This window comes from Podarcis pityusensis, assembly GCF_964106645.2.
Source record: "Podarcis pityusensis genome assembly, chromosome: 10".
In the NCBI taxonomy this organism is placed as follows: Eukaryota; Metazoa; Chordata; class Lepidosauria; order Squamata; family Lacertidae; genus Podarcis; species Podarcis pityusensis.
Window position 1 is genome coordinate 19,867,678 of NC_138035.1, and position 22,067 is coordinate 19,889,744.

The 22,067-nt window shown below is 44.6% G+C and overlaps 1 protein-coding gene across 1 annotated transcript in view; it reads right to left on the reverse strand.

Annotated features, from left to right (window-relative positions):
* B4GALNT3 (beta-1,4-N-acetyl-galactosaminyltransferase 3) overlaps nucleotides 1-16,987 on the reverse strand; it is a 69,725-nt gene extending 52,738 nt beyond the window's left edge. The window contains exon 1 of the mRNA XM_080971593.1: nucleotides 16,825-16,987. Coding sequence (XP_080827719.1) covers nucleotides 16,825-16,972 — 148 coding nt within the window. The 5' untranslated portion in view covers nucleotides 16,973-16,987. The remainder of the gene's footprint in view (nucleotides 1-16,824) is intronic.
* Nucleotides 16,988-22,067: the final 5,080 nt, after the last annotated feature.

Here is a 22,067-nt window from a genome sequence, read left to right on the forward strand (position 1 = left end):
GGTTCACTTGTATTGTCTCTTACAAGCACAAATCTTAAATGCCACAAGCTATCAAAAAATGAAGTGACATAGAGTCTGAACAACAAAATGTATCCACATACTCAAAGAGCTCCATTGTTTGGGCCTTGGTAGCACATCCCTAGGGATGTTGGAGAATTCCAATGGAAGTGGAAACAATGCTTATTCGTGCCATGTCCGGAATGGAACTGAATCCAGCAAGTACAGTACCAATTATGAGTCACTCTTGCTGTTCTTTCCAGTCCACAAACAAAATGTAACTCCCCACATTTCAATTGCATCTAGCACTTGGACTACTGTAATGTGCTCTACTTTGAAGGTGACTCAGAAATCAACTACTCCAGAATACGGCTGCCAGACTGATGACTGGGAATGGCTGCCAGGGCCATATAACACCAGTCCTAAAAATCAACATTGGCTCCCAGTATGTTTCCTAGCACAATTCAAAGTGTTAGTGTTGACCTTTAAAGCCCTAAATGCTTTCAGCCCTGTATACCTGAAGGAGCGTCTCCACCCCCATCGTTCAGCCTGGACACTGAGGTCCAGCTCTGAGGCTTTGTAGCGGTTCCCTCAATGTGAACCAGGCAGAGGAGCAATGGTTCCCTCATTACAGGGAACCAGGAAGAAGATCTTCTCAGTAGCCGCACCCACCCTGTGGAATGCGCTCCTGACAGATGTCGAGGAAATAAACAACTGACTTTTACAAGACATCTGAAGGCTGCTCTGTGTAGGGAAATTTTTAATGTTTGATGTTATTATTAAAATGAATGTTCTTTGCACTAAAACAAATATTGAAATGAATGGTCTTTGCGCTAAAAGAAATGATGTGAGAAAAAATTACATCATTAATTGCATTAAATTCATAACATAAATTAGGATAAATAGCAGTCAATGAAATGAGCAATGCAGTATTTGCTGGAAACAGAACTGCAGCAGAACAGAAGCAGTTCTAACTGTGATGATGGCAGGTTGTAACGGAAATCCCTGTCTTCTTACATCCTTACACATATTGCAGTCACCCTTTAAAGGTTTCCATGGTAAACATGTGTACCTTTGAAAAATGAGCTTTTCATTGTTTTCATTTCATGTTGTATGACTGAAGGCTCATAAAGGCCAAGAAGCTGGTGAATTCTGTAGCTTTTTAAAAGATATTTTCCAGACATCACAGCTAATATTTGAGTAATTTCTCAACCACTGAAGTTGAGGAACCAGAAACTATCAACAGAGTTGAGGGTCTTAGAACATCTGCTCCCTACTGTCTAACGTGGAATCTCTTAAGTCCATCATCGACCGATTCTGTCCCCTTGTGCTTAAGAAACTTTTACATTTTTTAAGCATAGATTAAAACACAGCATCTTCCAAGAATGAACAAGTACATATTTATTTTTTAAAAAACACATCCCCCCCCCAAAAAAAAACTTGCTCAGCCAGAATGAGGTAAACTGGCTTCCTTTAAAATCCCACAACGCATTGCTGGCCAAGCCAAATATAGACTGCTGGGAGTGTTGGCATCCATCCCTTTGCTCTGACTAGTAGACCACACCCTTGCACTTGCACCCATCAGCGAGTTTGGCTCTGGCATAAAGGACTGCACAGCTGGCTTTCAAACAAAAAAGGGATTATTTAAAGCAGCAAAAAATATCAGGGACAGTAAAAACCATCTGTAAACTCTGTTATTGGAGGGCAGAGATGAGTCCACATGCATATGTTCAAGGGCGAATGTTAATGGACTCAAGTTTTAAATATGTACAACAGACCTCCACAAAGTTGAACACAGCCCATTAGTTACATCTGACACCCATCAAGAGCTTGATAAGTGCTCCTTGCCTGAGACTGAGAAAGAGGTGGGGGGAGGAGTGAGCCTGTGTCAGTCAAGCACTTGACAGGCAATAATATGACATGGCTGGTAGGAGGGTTTTCGTATGGTATGCCCAAGACTAAGCAGGTCCCATATGCCATATGGAAACGAATACTGAGTGACAAGATGGAGGAAGAGACAGAACAGAAACTAGTGTTCCCAAACAGCTGCAACTGAAAACTATAAGAACAAGGTTTATGCCATAGGTCAAACTACATATTTCATGGGAGATCCATGAAACATCCCTTCTTACAGACTGAAAATCAGCTGTGCAGGGGTGCATATGCATTTATGAATACAAATTCATTGAATACAAGCTTATGAAATGGGGCTACTGTGCTGATATGGAGAAATACATCTTTCCTCCAAGAACGTATCCCTATTTGAAATTCCCTGAAAGCTAACGCCCATATTAGTGGTGAAGTTAGCACATCACTTTAAACCATAGTTATGCTTAAATATGGTTTAAAGGTGAACATGCACTGTGCAGGGAGGAAATCATGGCCAACTTGCTCCTCCCTACCTCCCATGCTACTGGGAGATAAACCATGGTTTGCCTTAGCATTTCCCAGGCTCGTGTCTTGTTTTGCTCCAAACTATGAGCTATGCTCACTGGAAGGACAGATCCTGAAGCTGAGGCTCCAATACTTTGGCCACTTCATGAGAAGAGAAGACTCCCTGGAAAAGACCCTGATGTTGGGAAAGACTGAGGGCACAAGGAGAAGGGGACGACAGAGGACGAGATGGTTGGACAGTGTTGTCAAAGCTACCAGCATGAGTCTGACCAAACTGCAGGAGGCAGTGGAAGACAGGAGTGCCTGGCATGCTCTGGTCCATGGTGTCATGAAGAGTCGGAGACGACTAAATGACTAAACAATAACAACAACATGAACTATAGCCAAGGTTTGTTCCAGGCTTTCAATTATGGTTTAAAGTGATGTGCAAACAAGGCTACTGTGTGCGAGAAAGGAGGGAATCCAGGTACTTTGCTCTCTGGGATTCCTTACATTTTATTTTCCCTCTCCCAAATATTTGGAAGTTCAGGACAGCCACTGCAGGCCTTTATATCTGTGTCAGGTTTCTTTTAGGAAAGCCCTATAGCATTCCACACATAAGCATATCAGCTGCCTGCTGGCATACTTAGGGAGCTCAATGGAGAAGGTATTTACTCCATGCTATGCAAGACAGATATAGCTTGGCCATTCCACTATAAACACAAGGCTACCACTGCAGTAATCTGTTCCCAAGGGCTTTCCTATGGGACTCTTAATGTCCTTGAGAAAGGCACTCTCTTTTTCCATTTGGAAACATGGAAGGCTTGGAGAACTTTGAGCTCCTTTCTGAGAGGAGATCTTATGTCGTTCTCCCTTTCTGTCTTACCAGGCCGGGCCGGGTCAGATACATGGCTCTTGGCAAGAAATATCTCATCTAAATTTATCACCCAGTTTTCCACCCAGGCAGCTTAAATGCTCTGGGAAGCTAGGCAATGTGAGGTAATGATTGGGAGAGATTATTTCTTTCTTCGAGCCGCCCGCAAGGCCCACAGACTGCCCGGCTAAATATAAACCTACTTCCACAACCACAAAGTAAGGAAACAAGCTTGCATTCTCTGTGCCTGAAGCAGGTCTCGGGGCCATTTTAAGCATTGCACAGCAACAAACCTGGGTTTGCACTGAGTATACTGTACTTTCAACAAGAAGTTTTAACTCCTTGACCTGTTTATTATCTATATATGTTTGATTTGTCACACTTTTTGCACTGCACAAATATTCTGATTCAAGTTTCACAGTCAGTATACTCAAATATTAACTTTATAAACTTTATTCATTTAATTTGTCTGCTGCTGTTCATCTGAAGAGTACCAAATAATGGTTCACAACATAAAAATACCAAATGAAAATACCAAATACATAATAAAGCAAAAGCAAAACAAACCAATAACCCCCTCCCCCTAAATACAGTCGTATCTTGGAAGTTGAACAGAATCCGTTTCGGAAGTCTGTTTGACTTGCAAAATGTTTGAAAACCAAAGTGAGGCTTCTGATTGGCTACAGGAAGCTCCTGCAGCCCATCGGAAGCTGCAAAAGCCCTGTCAGATGTTCGGGTTAAAAAAAACCATTCCCAAACCGGAACGATCACTTTCGGGTTTGCGGCATTTGGGAGCCAAAACGTCCAAGTTCCAGGGCGTTCGACAACCAAGGTATGACTGTACTTTGAAAAGTGACATGGGCTTCATTCAACCCTGCAGAAAGATGACTTAGCAGTCCCAGGGGGTACAGATAAGCCCCAGGCAATCCAACTCCATCAAGAAGTTGTCATATCTGATTGGCCTGCACTACATGTAATTATGGGATTTCCTTGCTCTGCCTTTCGTGCAACAAGGTGAAGTGTCAAGAGATAGGGGGCTGGTTGAACATGACAGCATTTTTTTCATTTTTTCATATATTTAGAACAATTATCTATATATTGCCTCCACAAAACTCAAGGCAGCTTCTAACAACAATATCCAAAACATCCAAAACAAATGTTAAAACAAAGATCTATATGGGCCAGTTGGCAGGATTACCAAGGAAAGGGAGAAGGAGAGGACTGGAATATCTTTACTGTCGCATCTTCTTTCTCTGAACTAGCCTATCCAATTCCTATTTCCATCCCCTGTAATAAACGTGCCCCACTCTCAAAAAAAAACCAGACACATACTCAGTTCAAAAGCTATCAGCAGTCATACTAATCCAGTACTGCTGTAGCTCCTTATTTGTCCTAAAAAGAAACAGAAACAGAAGATACAGCTGTCTGCCTAATCACCGGTGTGGTAAAGAAGCAGGTCAATGGGCTGCTTCATCGCAGGAGCCCAACCAGCCAGGATAGCTGCACCTGAGGAAATGTGGAACTGGAAAGGGGCTGCTAAGATCCAGACTGTGGATGATTGCTTGTAAGCCTCCTAGGAAGGCAGGAAATGAGGTTATTGTAACTCCTGGGTGCTCCCAAGAAAAGACTCCCTGGAAAAGACCCTGATGTTGGGAAAGATTGAGGGCACAAGGAGAAGGGGACAACAGAGGACGAGATGGTTGGACAGTGTTCTCGAAGCTACCAGCATGAGTTTGACCAAACTGCGGGAGGCAGTGGAAGACAGGAGTGCCTGGCATGCTCTGGTTCATGGGGTCACAAAGAGTCAGACATGACTAAATGACTAAACAACAACAAAGGGTGCTAGGTGGGTTCATTTCTTTCACCCCCTCCCTCCCTTTGAAGAGCAGGTCTTCTCTCTTCTGGTAAGATCGAGAAGGAAGGCCAGTCTGTGCCTGAAAAAAGCAAAAGATGGCTGGATGACCACCGAGGGGTCTGGGCCCCTGGGACTGTGACAATCAATAATAATAAATAAAAACTTGAAAAGCAGATCATGTGAAGATCCTTTCGCAAGTTTGCAAGATGAAGATGGGGGTGCCATTTTCCTGCCTCCAACTTACATTTCTGTAAGTAATCTTACAAACGTATGTAAGGTCTCAATGTTTTTCAAGAAAATTACTCGTACTGTTTTTAATGCTCTGTCACACACAGCCTGATGCTTCACCCAATGGACATTAATAAATTTTAACCTCTGTCTCTTCATGTTTCATTCATATTCACACCTGCTTTGACTATTATTTATTTAAGGACTGATCCATCTGAGCACCACATTGGAGCTCTGCTGTGGTAGAAAATCTGGAACAAGGCCACTTCGTGGAATTTTGCAGAGTTTCTAAGATGTTGTCGTACATGGGATCTGGCTGTCCAGAACTACTCTGTTCCATTTCCCCAGGCACAGTGTTGCATCTGGGCAGCAAACAGAGTCCCAAGGGAGTGCCAAAGCAGACAGTATTCTAATGGGCTGGCAGGATCCGAGCCTTCAAGCTGGCCTGTGTGAAATCTGGAATGAAGCCCACTAGACAAAGACTTTGAGGCACTTCCTGTCAGTGATTTCAACCATGGCTCTTCTAGTCTACAGTTAAAAAGCACAGGACTGGGTATGGAAGTCCAAAGGCGATCCTATTATAGTATATTTATAATAAAAACAAACAAACATTCATTTACTCTTTATCTTAATACATGCCATGCAACCTAAGAAAGTGTAGATGAGCAGTCACCTCTGCAGGCACTGATCAGCCCTGGCCCTGCTTAGTTTCAGCAATGTGGTGGCCTCATGTCATGGCAGTTCCCTGCTTACTACTTACCATAAGAGGTCATTCCTTTGTGTAGACTAAGACCCCAGTACAGTGGTAGCTCGGCTTACAGACGCTTCAGGTTACAGACGCTTCATGTTACAGACTCCATTAACCCAGAAACAGTACCTCAAGTTAAGAACTTTGCTTCAGGATGAGAACAGAAATCGTGCTCCAGCGGCGCAGCGGCAGCAGGAGGCCCCATTAGCTAAAGTGGTGCTTCATGTTAAGAACAGTTTCCGGTTAAGAACGGATCTCCAGAGCGAATTAAGTACTTAACCCGAGGTACCACTGTATAAGGCAGAAAGACAAGAGGGGTCCAGATGATCTACCCACAATTTGAAATAATGTGTGAGGAGGGTTTCAGGCATCAGACCCTCTAAGTGTCCCTATTTGCCAGGGACAGTCCTGGATTTTCAGAAATACTACTACTACTACTACTACTACTACTACTACTACTACTAATTTATTTATACCCCGCCCATCTGACTGGGTGAAGCTGCCCCAGTTTCTGAATTGATGCCGCTTTTCCTTAAGATGTCCCTATTTTCATCAGAGAAATGTTGGAGGGTATGAGGAGGTTTATGGGCTAGTCTTACCTGTGCACACAGTGGGCACAACATCCTGTGTTCAAGGTGTATTACAGGAATCTCCAAACTCGGCCCTCCAGCTGTTTTGGGACTACAATTCCCGTCATCCCTGACCACTGGTCCTCTTAGCTAGGGATGATGGGAGTTGTAGTCCCAAAACAGCTGGAGGGCCAAGTTTGGGGGTGCCTGGTGTATTGGAAGGGGCTTCACTTCAAACCAAGTTACATGAACATGGCTATGTTTAGCCACCACTCTACAATGCTGAGTTAAATGCCTGGATAAAGGGCCAGTCACTCACTCCTCAGCCTAACTTATTTCACAGGGTTGGCGTGAGGATAAAATGGGGAAGAGGAGAACTATAGAAGCCTCCTCAAACTCACTGGAGGAAAGGTGGGATATAAATGGAAAAAAATAAAAATATATAATAAGTAAGTCTTGATAAAAAAACCTTTGGGTTGTTCTCACTTTCCAGAGAGAACAAAGCAAGGACAAGTTTTGCCTGGAGCCACTGATTCATAATGCTTGCCAAATAAAATTTTAAAAGCCTCATCTTATTAATTCTGATTCTGCCCCACCCCCTCGAGTCTTGGTAGACCTTGTGTAAATCATCAAAATAAAAACTCCGCAAGTACTTTTGCTGTTTATTTAAGAGTGTGGGGAAACAAAGCCATGATAAATACCAGGAAGTAAGAAGGGGGGGAGGAGGACACCAACCACTGTTTTTTTTTTTAATCCCCACCCATTCACATGCCCAGACAACCCTTGCCCTGCACATGCCTTCAGTCTTAGAGTGAAAGCAGCAGTGTAAGTAAAAACCAACCCAATCTATGCCATCCTCCTGCCTGAACTTGCTTGTGGAAATAAATGTGAACCTGACACACATCATCGCTCTCCAGAGATGTTCCCAGTCACCTGTGCAGCATGCAAGAACTAATTCATCAAATTCCCCTGAGTCATGGGGTTTACTCTTTGTTAAAGGGCCACAAGTGGAGCAGTGACAGGCTTTGGGTTCTCAAATTCCAGTAGCACCCTGTGTAACACAAAAAATTGGGGAGGAGGATTTCGTGGTCCATTCTACAGCATTTTGGGGCACCCCTTGCAGGACAGTGCCCAGTGCAACAGTACCGGTTGTACTACCCTAAAACTGTCTTTGAGTGGATGGAAATAATATGACCTGAAAAGTATTACACAAGTGGGGTTTTGTTTTTTTTGTTTTTGCACTCTCAGCTACCACAGCAGGCTGTGCGAATGAACTACTGTACTTCCACTTTGTTCCCTTTAATAGCTACTGGGAGGCTTCTATCGTAATTCAACCTGTACTACAAGGCTGCTGGGTGCAGCTCCGTGCACATTTGCTGGGTGCAACTCAATGAAGCACATTTAAGGCGACCCGCCCCCTGATGTGAAAGGCCAAAAGTTTTAGTCCGTGTTGGATTTTCTTGAAATTGAAAAAACAACAACCCACGATTTTGTGTGTTTGGAAGGGGACCCTTGCAAAACAGGCACACTAAAATAAAAGAGAGATTGCACAGGGCCACTGCATGTAAGCAATGAAAATGTAAAGTAGCTGTCACAGGCCCACCAAGCAGAAAAGTGTGTGTGTGTGTGTGTAGGGAACAGGGCTTAACTCATTTATAACTATATTTTGGGAATCATAGAAATAATAGAATTGTAAAGCTGGAAGAGACCCTGCGGATCATCTAGTTCAACATGCAGCTGTCCCATGAGGGGATCAAACCTACAACCTTGGCCTTATCAGCACCATACTCTAACCAACTGAGCTTATTCACGTTCTTATGTAGCTGCATTGTATTATACTTTCTGGGTGTCCCACGATCATATTGTAAAGTAATTGTGTTCTACATTATAAATCAAGCACTGCTAGTTGTTGTTTCTTTCTCTGTTTTCCAATGTGTTTCTTACCAATAAAGAATTCGGTATGGCACAAGTAAAATTTTATTCTGAAAGTGTGGTCCAGGAGAAAAAAAGTTTGAGAACCACTGCCTTAAACTGTATTTACCTTTAGACTGCAAAGAGCGAAATGTCTCTTTGCAACTGAAAGGATTGTGGGAAGTAGATGAAGAACTGGCCAGAATTTATGAGTTTGCTCACATTCTAACCACTGACTGTAGAGATTATGGGGGGGTCTGCCTCCCCCCAAACTCATAACAATATACTCTGGGGATATGAGATGATACAAATGAGGACAAAGACCTAGAAAGGAAAGGAAAAGGCTATCTCTGCCTTTGTGAAACCTGTAAACTATTTTACCTTAGGGTATTGGAAGCGCTAGCAAGTAAGTTCATAAAAACATTTAGTGTTAGCAGTGATTAAGCTCTGCTTCGAGGGTGAGAAAGCCCCCGGGGTCCTTTAGAAGAGTCATTAGCACTCTTTCTGATGCGCTCTTGTTTTCTTCATAACAGAGTCCACAGACTGGCTTGCATACTGGGTGTGACTGCATTGTAGGTGAGCTGCCACTATGCTAAAGTTTGGCAATACTCATAGAGTGTCACAGGCCAGAGAGAAATATAGCACATACCTTATAAAAAATGCAGGGAAACAAGATGTGGAAAGATGGAAAAGAGCAGGTTTGGACAGAGGCCCTTTTCTTTTCTGTCATTTTGCTGACAACACATTTACCCCTGAGGCTCTTTGGATGGGCGCACAACCCTCCGATTGTTTCCTAGGATGTTAATTTGCACAGAAGGAACCTAAAGCACACAAAGGCATGTATTTTGCATGTGGCTTTCCATATCCCTTTCACATCGAAATGTTTCCTTTCCCCTCTATTACAGTCATGGTAAAAGCTAATCAGGGCTTGCCCCTAACCATGGTTTGTAAACCCACATTGTTCCTTGGTTTTGATGGCTACAAAGACAATCCTCGATTGCTTTCGCCATGTTCACACTGATGCTGATGTAAATAATGATTAAAATAAATCTTAGACAGTATGGGGGACTTTATGTTCAAGCAGGGAGAGAAAGCTAAAACCTTTGCAACCATGGTGTGTCCCATTATGTCCCTACGCAGTGGCTACATGGAAAGCACTTCTGCATAGGCAACAACAGGCTATATCTATTGGTTGTCATGTGTGACAAAAGCATATGCACCAATTTTATTATGGGGGGGCTTTGCAGAAAAACTGTGATGGGCTGTATTTTTCCTGCTAATCAACATGTAGTGAGGTACCCAAACTCATAAGCATCACATGTGACAATCTAATTGCAGATTACACAACAGTTCTTCAGTTTCCATGAAGAAATTTGGAGTGGCCCCAAGTCTCCAATCATTAAGACAAAAGTTGTACAGAGATGTTTGGCATTTTTCAATTAGGCCCAAATTAGGCACTATTTGGATGAGTCAGGGGATATAGTGACTACTGCCTTAGGAAAGACAGCCTGGGTTCAAATGCCAGGTTGCTCGCTCCATCCCCATTCCTGAAATATGCAAATAATATTACCTGTTTGACAGGATTGAGTACAAGCCAAGTGATTATTGCAAATCATTCTGAGCACTGACAGTCGTGCAGATGAAATTCCTCAGATTTGTCAGGGAGACATACATTTTTGCTCAATGCAGGTTGCAGGTGTGCTTTTTAAATGCAAATATAACTGTAATATAACATATGAGAAGAGCTTCTTGTTTTTGACCAAATTCATTTCAGGCTCCTCAAAATACTCCTCAGACGGCAGTATCTGATGTGTTTAATGGGTGGAGGTAGCAATTCTTTCAGGCTTCTTACACTTGCATTAAGAGTTTGAACTTTTCCATATGTATACAAACAGTCCAACCTTCTCCAGCAGAAGTGCTGACTCATCCAGGACCAAGCATAGGAGGAAGGTGTAGCTACGCAAGACTCATTAAGACAAGTTCTCACAAGCAAATAGATCTGAAGAAAGATATTTGAAATAGCAATCTTAAACTGAAAAATCAAATAGGGAATTTGGCAGATAAACACAGCTCTTTTTAAAAAAAATCCCAGCCTTTCGAGCGCAATTGATTCAGCAGGCTTTACATGCCCTCTTGCACCCGGGCTGTAGGCAGTTCTCATGCTCCCCAAACCTGGCATAGAGACCCATCTTTTCCCACTGGGGAACAGATGCCTGTTCCCTCGCCAGTATTTCCTAGTGGCAAACCCAATTTTAAAATATGGATTATTTATTTTTATTATTACAATAAGAAGATACTGGCTGGATACTGGTCTTGTGCATATGAGTCACAACTTCGCCTCTCCCTTGGGCCTTCTGTGTTTGCTAGAGGTCTGGCACATTTGGTAGCCAGGTGGAAGAATGGAATTTTGGTTCTGATATTCATGGACCAATGAAACAGTTTATCAATTCATAATGGGATCCTTCCCCTTATTCCATAATGTTAAATGTGAAGCAGTAATGAGTTGACCCCATTGCAGATGCTGCAGAACACTTACAAAAGCCATTAGAAGCAAATATTTCAGTCTTCTGGTGTTTGTGTGAGTGGAAGTAGGAATGCCATAGTAGAATATAATCCAGAGTGTCGCAGGAAACCCCCCCAATCATTCATTTTGTACAAACTTCACACACACACACACACACACACACACACACACACACACACTCTACGCTTCTGTTATAAATTCATAGAAAATCAACCATACATCGGATCTGCACCGTTCCACTTTTATTTTACTCCATGTAGGAAGGACTGCAAAATGGGGAAGGTTTGATACAGGGCAGCCATAATCCCTTGAGCATATCAACACATACACAGGAGCCCTGCCCAGTTGCTATGCCAACCCTGATGGTCCTAGACAGAAGACCATCAAGGTCACAAAGAACTTGCATATGGGAGTGGATTCAGCACAGACTGGAACAAAGGACAATGATCAGCTCTTCCCTCTGGGGGCAGGAAACTGCAAACTCCCCTTTGTCACCTGGAAAGTACTCATGGGGAGGGGGAAAAGGAGGAACCAGCCAGGTGACAAGATACTCAGGTTACCTCCACAACTCCTCCCTCAACCCCTCCTTTTTGTGATGTAGTTGTGATGTAGTCTTAGGGGTGTAGTTTGGGGGATTAGTAACTAATAAAAGTTGGGGTCTTCTTTTGTTCTGGGCTTCCATTTTGCTTCATCTTGTTGTGGATGGGAGTCCTGTCACCACAGTTTCCAATAAAGGCCAAGCCTACAGGCTGCTCTTTTGCTCCAAATTGTCCTGGTTGGTGTCTTTGTTTTTTGCCCAAGGGAGCCCTCGGATTCCTCCGTTAACAGGAGTAAAAAATCCAGAGTAATGCTGTGAACGCTAGCACCAAGCTTTTTTGGGGGGGGGGGGAGCCTGCTGGGATCCCACGCATCCCATGTGCCATAAGTACGTTCCAGAGAAAGTTAAACAGTGAGTGTTCTGTTGCAAACAGAGATGGAAATAATGATCTATAGACTGACTTCCAGCTCTGGAAAATTACTGGAGAAAAATCTACCTTTGGGATGCAGAACAACAAACGCAGAAGGAGGCTATTGCATCAGCAAAGGCAATGTTATAAATGCTGGCTGTTACCCAATTATGTGTTGTCACTAGGTTTTCCACCTTGGAGACTATAAAGAAAGATTTAACAAAAATAAAGGAGAATGAATAAAACGCTGGAAGAACTCCACTCCTAACATCCTCTGTCTCCTTCAGCCTGAGACCAGCTCTTTTTAGCAGAAAACAAACATAGAGCATGCCTGTACCTGTAGAAGGTGGAAATTTTACTGAGTTATAAAATAAAAAGTATTTATAAAATAAAAAGTATTTATTTTTCATTACTACAACTCAAAATAGATTTTTTTATTGGTAGTAGGGTAGCACTGGCAGTCTCAAAGTTTACCTCCACAAGCCACTAAAAAAAACCCCTCTCAATCATAAACTAAACACACAAGTTAATTTTCCTCTAGTTTTTGTCAAGTACCTAGAGGATAACATATTGCAATTTAAAAGTGTACATTTCCCAAAATATATTTTGGTTGTAATTTTCTTTAAGCCATCATGGTTTGCCCTGATATAACCCTAATAGAGCTTGAAATACTAATCCTCGAACCCATTCTCACCAAGGCACAATCAGTGCAGTATTCAAATGTTTGGAGAACCTCAATCTCCTTCACCTTCTTTTTTGGATTAGATAATTGGTAATACGTTTCTCACTTGCTACTGAGCTACAGTTCGCTGCTAACCTTTGATGTAAATGCAACAAGGTTATCTGCTGCCACACAATGTGAATATGTAAATAAATACAGCACACACTCTTCTTATGCCACAACCAATAGTATAATCTCATGGATTTTGATTTTGGATTTGATATCCTGCTTGATCACAACCCTAAGGAGTCTCAAAGCGACTCACAATCTCCTTTCCCTTCCTCAGGATGCGTCAGGATGAGAACTTGGTTCACCAGATTACGAGTCCACCGTTCTTAACCACTACACCACACTGGCTCTCGTTTTAACTGGTAGACAAGCTGACAGCTGTGCAAAAAACGTAAAATTGCCAAAAGGGTAGCTGGGAGCACCTTTTTGCAAATTTATTACCAGTTTAGGCTTTTGTGGACTACAGTCTACTTTATCAGATGCAAAAGGGTTAATTGTGTCCACCAGTTTCCCCCCACTGTAAGAGAACTTTATCAAGCAACACTGAATGAAAGGTACATGGTTCATGATTTGAATTACTGGTTTATGAAACATATTGTGATCAATCCACATATTAATCCACATTCAGTCAACCCACTTTTGCAATGTGGAGTTGGCCTACGATATAAATATACTGTGAACCATTCATTAGAGCAATTCAGTATCTGACGTTTCAACTCAGGATCACTGAGCTCTCATCCATATTGTTGTTTAATGTGGACAAAAAGCTTCCTGTACCTCCATTAATTCTCCACTGTCCATACAATGTTCTTTTCCAAATCTCTGCCTTCCCACATTTCCCCCTCCCTCAATCCAGATGGTCCTACCCTCTCCTTTTCAGAGTATCCCTGGTATGAGAAAATCCAGACTGAAGGAAGGGAAAGTGTAAGAATGCAATGGTTTGGAGGAGAACATCTAACAGAGAATTACCATACTTTTCCATGTATAAGACTATGTTTTTTTTACTCTAAAATAATGTTCAAAATCCGGGCTCATCTTATACACGGATAGTATCTCCCCCCATTTTCTTAAATTGGAGTCCCCAAAAATAGGGGGCGTCTTATACATGGGGGCATCTTATAGACAGAAAAACGTGGTAATAGAAGGAAGGCCCACATTAAATAACAGTATGGACAAGCTCCGATTAAGCCACCACCATTTTTTCTTCCTCTTCATGATGAAGATTGAAAAAACCCAGGAAAACTGTCATTAGGATCCACCTTAGGCCATGTGACTAAGTCTAAAGGATGATGAATTTACATTATAACCAGATTTCTAGCAAGCTGGTTTTGGCAGATAGTCTGAAGTGCACCGGAGGCAGCAGAATCTATCAAATTTATGGTGCCCTCTTTATGGCCTTCAGACAACCTTGTTTCAATGGAGAAAATAAATTTGTCCAGGTTCAGCTGCGCAGAACAATCCTACACATAATTAGTTGCCCAGAAATAAGTCCCACTGTGTCCAATGGGCTTACTCCCTAGTGTTTTACGATAGTAGCTTTGCTATTTTTAAAAGGGTTGCAATGCATGAAAAGGGGCGGCTGTGTGAAAGGATGAAGCAATTTTTAAAATACACACACACACACACACACACATATATATATATATATATATATATATACACATATATATTAGTTACTTTGTATTAATGTAATGTTTTTATATGTAACTGTATTTTTGCAATACTTTCTCTCTAAGCTCTCTGTTGCTGCTTCGGTTTTCTGTGCAACTCTCATACTGTTAATATATTCAGCGGCATAGAAATGAAATAACCAAACATGAATCAATCAACTATATTCTGTCAGATTTGAGTACACCCACATTTCTAGATGCACATGTGAGAAAAAGAGAGAGGTGCAAATTACCATCTATTTCCCCCTACTTTGGAGATAGGATGCTCCCATTTCAATTCCAGCTGTAAGTAAATCCTTCTAGTTGTCCTGAGTGGTGTGGGACGATTTTGAAATCGTAATCACCATCCCTGCATGCTCTGCTATATCCTATGGCTAAACTGTCAACACGTGCCTCTTCCGGACCTACTAATTTCACACTGCCTGATGAGAAAGGATTCATCTCTTGTCTTCAGTTGGCAGGTTTTAATTACAGCCCCTTTCTGGAGGAAGGCTTAGCCTTAGCCAAAGGAACATTTGGCTCCCAAGAAGAGAACTCCAACCTTGGGCAGAGTCAAAACGTTTTTGGCTACAGTTCTCCATGTCTTCGATGCGTCTTTAATTGCATGCTCTCTAGCCATGATTTCTAGGCAGCTTCTTTGGAGAAAGATTCACCAAAGGTGCATTTTAACCCCAAGGATATCTTTAAATTTACAGCGCAATCCTACACATGTTCTACTCAGGAGTCCTGCTGAATTCAAAGGGGTTTACTCCCAGATAAGTGGGCATAGGGTTTTCAGCCTTAATTTTGCAAGTCCTGTCCAAATGGGTTAGTCCGGGGACTAAAGGCAATGTTGCAGCACATATAATAAAGCTAGTATTTACGTACTTACTGAGCTCAATATTTTACATACATTGGCTGTGTACACACTCCTATTTACTCTGCATCCAACGCTTGTTTGGGAAGCGGTGTGCACACGGCATTAGCCACAATCCATATCTATCCTGCTACCAATGCTGTCATTTCTTAGAAAAATAACAAGCTGGGTCAAAACTGAGGAAATGAACAACTTAGCTGCATTTTTAGCCAGTAATGTGAACACAGCCTTTGCCTCAACCCTTACAAGAACTCTATAGGACTGGTCTGTACTATTAACACACTATTACAGATACTGAGGGCAGAGGTCGAGAGATAGTGGCTTGGTTAAGACGTCCAGAGCTTAACCCTAACCCTTAGACTGAGTAAGACCAGTGGTCCATCGAGTTCAGTACTGTCCACACTGCCTGGCAGCGGCTCTCCAGGGTTGCAGGCAGAGGACAGTCCCAGCCCTGTTGGAGGAATGAACCTGGAACCTTCTGCATCCAAAGCCTGAGCATGGATAGCTCAGTTGGTTAGAGTGTGGCACTGATAATGCCAAGGTTGCAGGTTCGATCCCAGTATGGGACAGCTGCATATTCCTGCATTGGAGGGTTGGACTAGATGATCCTCAGGATCCCTTCCAACTCTATGATTCTATGAAAGTACCGTAGATACTCTAACACTGACCATGGACCTTCCCCTACGGTTATTCCTTATGGTCAGAGGCATGTCTTGGCTCCCTTGGCAAGGACCTGGATGGTGCCCTCCCATCCCTTGCGCCTTTGGCATGGAGATGTATTGGCACCCCCTGCCCCCAGACCATGGACCAGAAACTCAAAAAGTTTGCTTTTTGTTGCCTTTCACACCCCACCAGTGGCTTCCTCCAAAGCCCAAAGAGTGAAGGAGTAGCCCAGGGAGCACATGGGGGAAGAGGCGCCATGCGGCCAACCCTTAAGAACGCCCCTGCTTATGGTTTTTCTCTCCGGCTAGAAGAGCAGTAGGATGGGCTTCCTTTCTATTGAGTCAGGAAGCGTGAAGGACTCCCTCTCTGGAATGAGCACTCCAGGTAGCCAGCCATTTCTACCTGGGATAACAACTGAGGTGTGCTTCCCTCCTGACCCTCTCATCCTATGAGTCTAGGCCTTTAGGTTCTAGATCAGGAAACTTCTCAGCCCTTAACCAACTCACTAACAGCAGCTCTGGCGCGTGCAGGATATCTGCCTCAGAGTGAGCAGCATTGTGAGGTCGGCAGAAGCTGCGCGGTCTGCCTTGCTCCCCGACGCTCACCTGTCTCCCTCTGCGCCCCATCAGACCAGACACTGTGGCTCTGTTCTAAAAGAAATGGATGGAAGCACTTGAGTCCGAATCTGCTTGGGAAGCCGCGTTCCCTTCTCCCTAATCCCCAGTGGAACCCCCGAGCCCCAGGAGCGGGATAAGGCTCTCTGCACACGCTCAGAGACACTCTCGCCTCGGTTACGCCCGCCTGTTTTCTAAGATCTTTAAACTCGGCTGAAGTCTTCGCGTGGGAATCCTAAGCCCCAACGACCCCCTTTCCACTTACTGCGGTTCAAGGGGTGTCCCCCGCCGTCGGCCAAGACCACCAGCTCCAGGTAGGCTGCGCACAGCGCCACGGCCAGCACCCCGAAGACCAGCACGAGGCGGAACCTCCTCCTCAGCACCTTGCCCAGCTGCGACGGGCGGCTCCTCATCCCGCCTCAGGCGAAGCCGCCGGGGAAGACCATGCTGCTGCTCCCGCCGCCGCCGCCGCTTCTCGTTCCGCCGCCTCCCCGCGGCCGGGCGGGAACAGCGTCGCCGGGGTGGCCTCGCCTCACACCGCCGCGGGGCCGCCCAAATTCAACTTCTGCTGCGGTCGTCGCCCCTCCCTCGCTAGTTCCGGGGAACTACTACGGGGCTGGTCTGCTCCCTCAGCTGCCCGGACGGTAAGGTCCCCGGCGGCGCAGAGAGCCTCTTCGCCCTGTGACGCGCCGCCTTCCCTGAGCCCAGGAGCCACCTTCTTCTGCCTCAGCGCCCTCCTTCGCGCTTCTCCTTCGGGTGGCCGGTCCAGGCCCTTCCCGCGCGCTCTGTCTCCCCACAGTCACCTCCTCAGTCTCCTCGTCCCACCTTTCTTCGCCCTCCTCTCCCGCCTTCCTTTCCAGGCACTGAGCCCGCTTGTCTTCTCCCTCTTCATTCACACTCTCTCTCTTTCCCCGCAAACGCAACACCCACACCCGCTGTCTCTCCAGGGAGGAGGGATCTCCGAGGGCAGCCCGCGCGTCTCCTCCTCTGGTTACAGAGGCTCTTCTTTCCCTTCCTGCACCTGTCCGCCCCAGCCGACCCAACCCACCGGCTGAGGGGAACGAGATTCCTTCGTGCCAATCTCTGGCTGAGAACGCGCCATACCTTGAAAGCAGTAAATCGAACCAAACCCAAACACGGATCTGGTTGTACCCAACCAACTACGTCCTACTTGGAGTTGACTCATGGACACCATTGGACCTAAAAGTTGGCCACAACCACTGATTTCAGTAAGTCTTCTCTAAGGAGGATTTAGTCGTCTACAAGTCAACTTCTTGAATGCACGTGATCAAAACAAAACAAAACAAAACAGGGGATACTACCCCCACAACCAAATCACAGGTGACAACAGTCTCCACAGGCTGATCTGTAAAAATCAAGGATCTTACGGCTTTTGGTAGGAACCCGGGTGGTGCTGTGGGTTAAACCATAGAGCCTAGGACTTGCCAATCAGAAGCTTGTCGGTTCCCTATGAAAGGGTGAGCTCCTGTTGCTCGGTCCCAGGTCCTGCCAACCTAGCAGTTCGAAAGCACATCCAAGTGCAAGTAGATAAATAGGTACCGCTCTGGTGGGAAGGTAAACGGCGTTTCTGTGCGCTGCTCTGGTTGGCCAGAAGTGGCTTAGTCATGCTGGCCACATGACCCGGAAGCTGTACGCCGGCTCCCTTGGCCAATAAAGCGAGATGAGCGTCGCAACCCCAGAGTCAGTCACAACTGGACCTAATGGTCAGGGGTCCCTTTACCTTTACCTTTTATGGCTTCAACAAAAATAAGTTGACTCATGGATCCTCATGGTTTTTTAATATGTGGTCATCCAAGAACAGCAGCCATCCCATCCCATTTGTGCCCATGACCTGAGTCATAGAAAGCACAGATTCTATCCTTCGGATCCAGGAAACAATTCCTTGAGGATCCACTGAATTTTCATAGGGGATCCCCATGAAGCCTTAGTCAAATCCTTGGTTTTATGGGTTTCATTTGGAGGGAGGAAGATACATAAAACATAAACAGGTTCACAGGGATCTGTGCTCTGGATTCATGTCTATGTGCCCTGTGGTGCTGTGTATCACCGGATCTGCGGTTTTTGTGGAGCAGTCTGTGGCTACTGATGTGATTAGAGATTTTGTGGATCTCCCTAGTAAAAATCCAGAGGATCCGTACCTCAGGTCCACAGACCTGCTCCTGGTAGCACTGGCTTCATGATGTTCGTGGCTCAGTCCATGGATTCAGTGTGATTTGCTGGTGGATTTGGTGACGTCTCCTATGTAAATCATGTGGGTTCTGTCAATGAGGTGACATGGTGCAGCCAGGTCAACCTCACATCCCTGAATTATAAGAAATACACTAAAATGCAATCATTTGATTGTCTTCAATAAGCTTGGCTTGTTGACATGGATGCTGCCCACCTGCATGGTTTCAAGGCACTTGCTCTCCCAAGTTTTAAAGCACACAAGTCTTTTTGCGGGAATAGAGGTTTGGCTGTTCTCATTACAGCAGACACAGAGTTGCATGTTTAAAAATCCACGAACAATGGGCACATCCACAGTGTAGTAGTAATTAGCCCAGTTATATACTTAATAGTGTATATAGACTCCCCCCCCCCAATGTATAAATTAGCAAGGCAAACAAATTGGGGCAAATTAAAACAAATGCTGCAGCGTATTGGTGAAGTATTTCTAAGACCAGAGATTATGGCTGCAATCTTGAGCTCAGAACCATTAGGCTGAAAGACTTAGGCTGTGGTGAAACTTTGGCTCAGGTGGCAAAATCCTGGCTTAGCTGGGATATACCAGTGTAACTACCAGGGCTCAGCTTGCTCATTGGGACTGGCGGATCTTATGCCAGTGTAAGTTTCCCCAAGTGGGCATTCTAGTGGAGTGGTGGGGTTGGAACGGGCAGGAGAGGACATGCTGGCTCCTAAACCCATTCATCCTGGACATGTTACTTGGCAACAAGCTGTAAGTTAAGCCTTGTCCACACAGCTCTGGAAAAACCCACTAGCGACCTGACGTCCCAGATCACACAGCAGTAGCAGGATATAAACTGAGCATGGGCCAGTCTCAGGCTCACTTCTTCCCTCCCAAGACATGGCACACTGTCTCACGAGCTCCTTATGTGGTGACTTTGAATGTAGGGACTTTGTACTCAGGCAGGGGTGAGGCAACTGCCTTGGGTGGTAGGATCCACAGGGGCAGCAGATGGAATGCACAGCCCTCTACAACAGCCTCTTGGTGAACAGGAGGTCTGCTGGTCTCCCCTCACCCTTGTTCCCAGCGCTTCTTCCCTGGCTTTGTGAGTATCATGAACTAAAACTTGATTGTGGGACAGAAAACCAAAGGCTGCAAAGCCTTGCTTTAGGAACAGGCATAGTGAAACATTAATAAAAGCTGGTCTCAAAGAACAGGGGAGTGGCAGCTATCAAAATGAGGAGCTGCATTTGCCATGTGCTTCAAGTATTCTAAAAGCATTGTGTTTCGAACTGAGATGCTAAACTCACAGGAGCAAAGTGGTGCCCACACCTAAGGAAGTGAATAGGGTGGCGCTATATTTATTTATTTATTTCATTTAGATATATAGTCTGTTTTATTCCTTGAACGGCTGATTATCCCACTTTACATCTGTTCCAGGTTTATTTATTATTCCCATTTGCTCAAGATGGTATACACGGCCATATCCTCACAAAAACTGTCTGAGGTTGCTTAGGCTGAGAGACAGTGACTCGCCCATTATCACCCAGTAAGCTTTATGGCCAAGTGGGGATTTGAACCCTGGTCTCCCAGGTCTTAGCCTGACATTCTAACCGCTACTCCATACTGGCTCTCTGTTGTGGTTGTGCTGGTGAGGAAACTAGAGGGCAGCCTGCCGTGAGTGATGAGGTCTCAGTGCAGCCATTGGAGGAAGGTCCTCTAGTCCCACGTTGCTCCTTCTCCAGAGGGATAAACTTCCTTGCCCATTGTTTCCCCTTCTTCTGTGTCAAAACATCTATGGTTGCATCAGAGGCAAGTTGCCTCTGAATACAAATTGCTGGGAACTGCAAGTGGAGGAAATTGCTCTTGCACTCAGGTCCTGGTTGAAGGCTTCTCATAGTCATCTGGTTGCCCACAGTAAGAACAGGATGCTGGAATAGATGGAACTTTGGTCTGATCCAGCAGGGCTTTTTTTAATGTACTGCACAACCCCTTCAGCCTCAGCTTTATGGAAGTTGTAGCAGGACGCGGGTGGCGTTGTCGTCTAAACCACTGAGCCTCCTGGGTGTGCCGATCAGAAGGTCAGCAGTTTGAATCCGCACGACGGGGTGAGCTCCCGTTGTTCTGTCCACAGCTCCTGTCAACTTAGCAGTTTGAAAGCACACTAGTGCAAGTAGATAAATAGGTAATCTTGCGGCAGGAAGGTAAACGGTGTTTCCGTGTGTTCTGGTTTCTGTCATGGTGTTCCGTTGTGCCAGAAGTGGTTTAGTCATGCTGGCCACATGACCCAGAAAGCTGTCTGCGGACAAACGCCAGCTCCCTCGGCCTGAAAGCGAGATGAGCGCCGTAACCCCATAGTTGCCTTTGACTGGACTTAATCGTTCAGGGGTCCTTTACCTTTAACCTTATGGAAGCTGTTTAATTTAATTTTCTTAATAAAATATTTTTTTAAAAAAAGTTGTACTGGGCTCCTTCCGGAAGAAGTTCACTCACCCTTTCCCCATAGGGAGCACAGAGTAGGGAAAAGTACTATTTGAAGATACTCCAACTTCATAGCATGAAGATAACTCCAGAAGCTGAATGTGGATGTAGAGAAGTTACTGCAGCAGTGGTTTTGTACCAAATTCCTGGCATAAAGTAACAGAGAATGCATTGCAATTCTTCCCTACCTACTGTCCTAGCTAGCAGAAGCTTTGATGTGTTAAAACAGGCAGTGGGATTGGTTTGTGTATCCAAGTGTGCTCTTGCAACATCTGGAGATGCATCTGGGTTTTCTAAAGTGGCGAATGTTGTGCTGATTTGGGGGCTGATAGGAAGTTCCTTTCATTGTGGCCCAATAAGAAAACCATCCAGGAGTTTAAACAAATGGGACATTGGCCAGCAGGGCATTATGGGCTGCTGGATTGTTCTCTCTCGCAGATAGCGAGCAACAAGAGATGCTGTCAAGATGAACAGTCTTCCCAGACCAGGAAGCGCAGCGTGACTTCCTCCCCAACCCGCGTTCTGCGGGAGTAGCAAGGCAAAAGGAATTAAATCTGTTTCTCAAAAGCTCAAGGAAGACTTGGAGAAAGCCTTGCAAGGAATCTAAAGAGACACACACGTTTAAAAATAGTTACAAATGAAATCACACTGTGCATACACGTTATGTTCGATAATAGGATAAATAAGCAGAAAAAGAGCAGTTCCTTTGCTCCGCTTAATACAACAGAGGAACTGCGCCCCCTAGTGCTTTTTTATGTTACAACAAAACACGAATCCTTATTTGCAGTCAACAGACCATTATAACATTTTATATCAATAACTTTCATAAAAATACACATTAG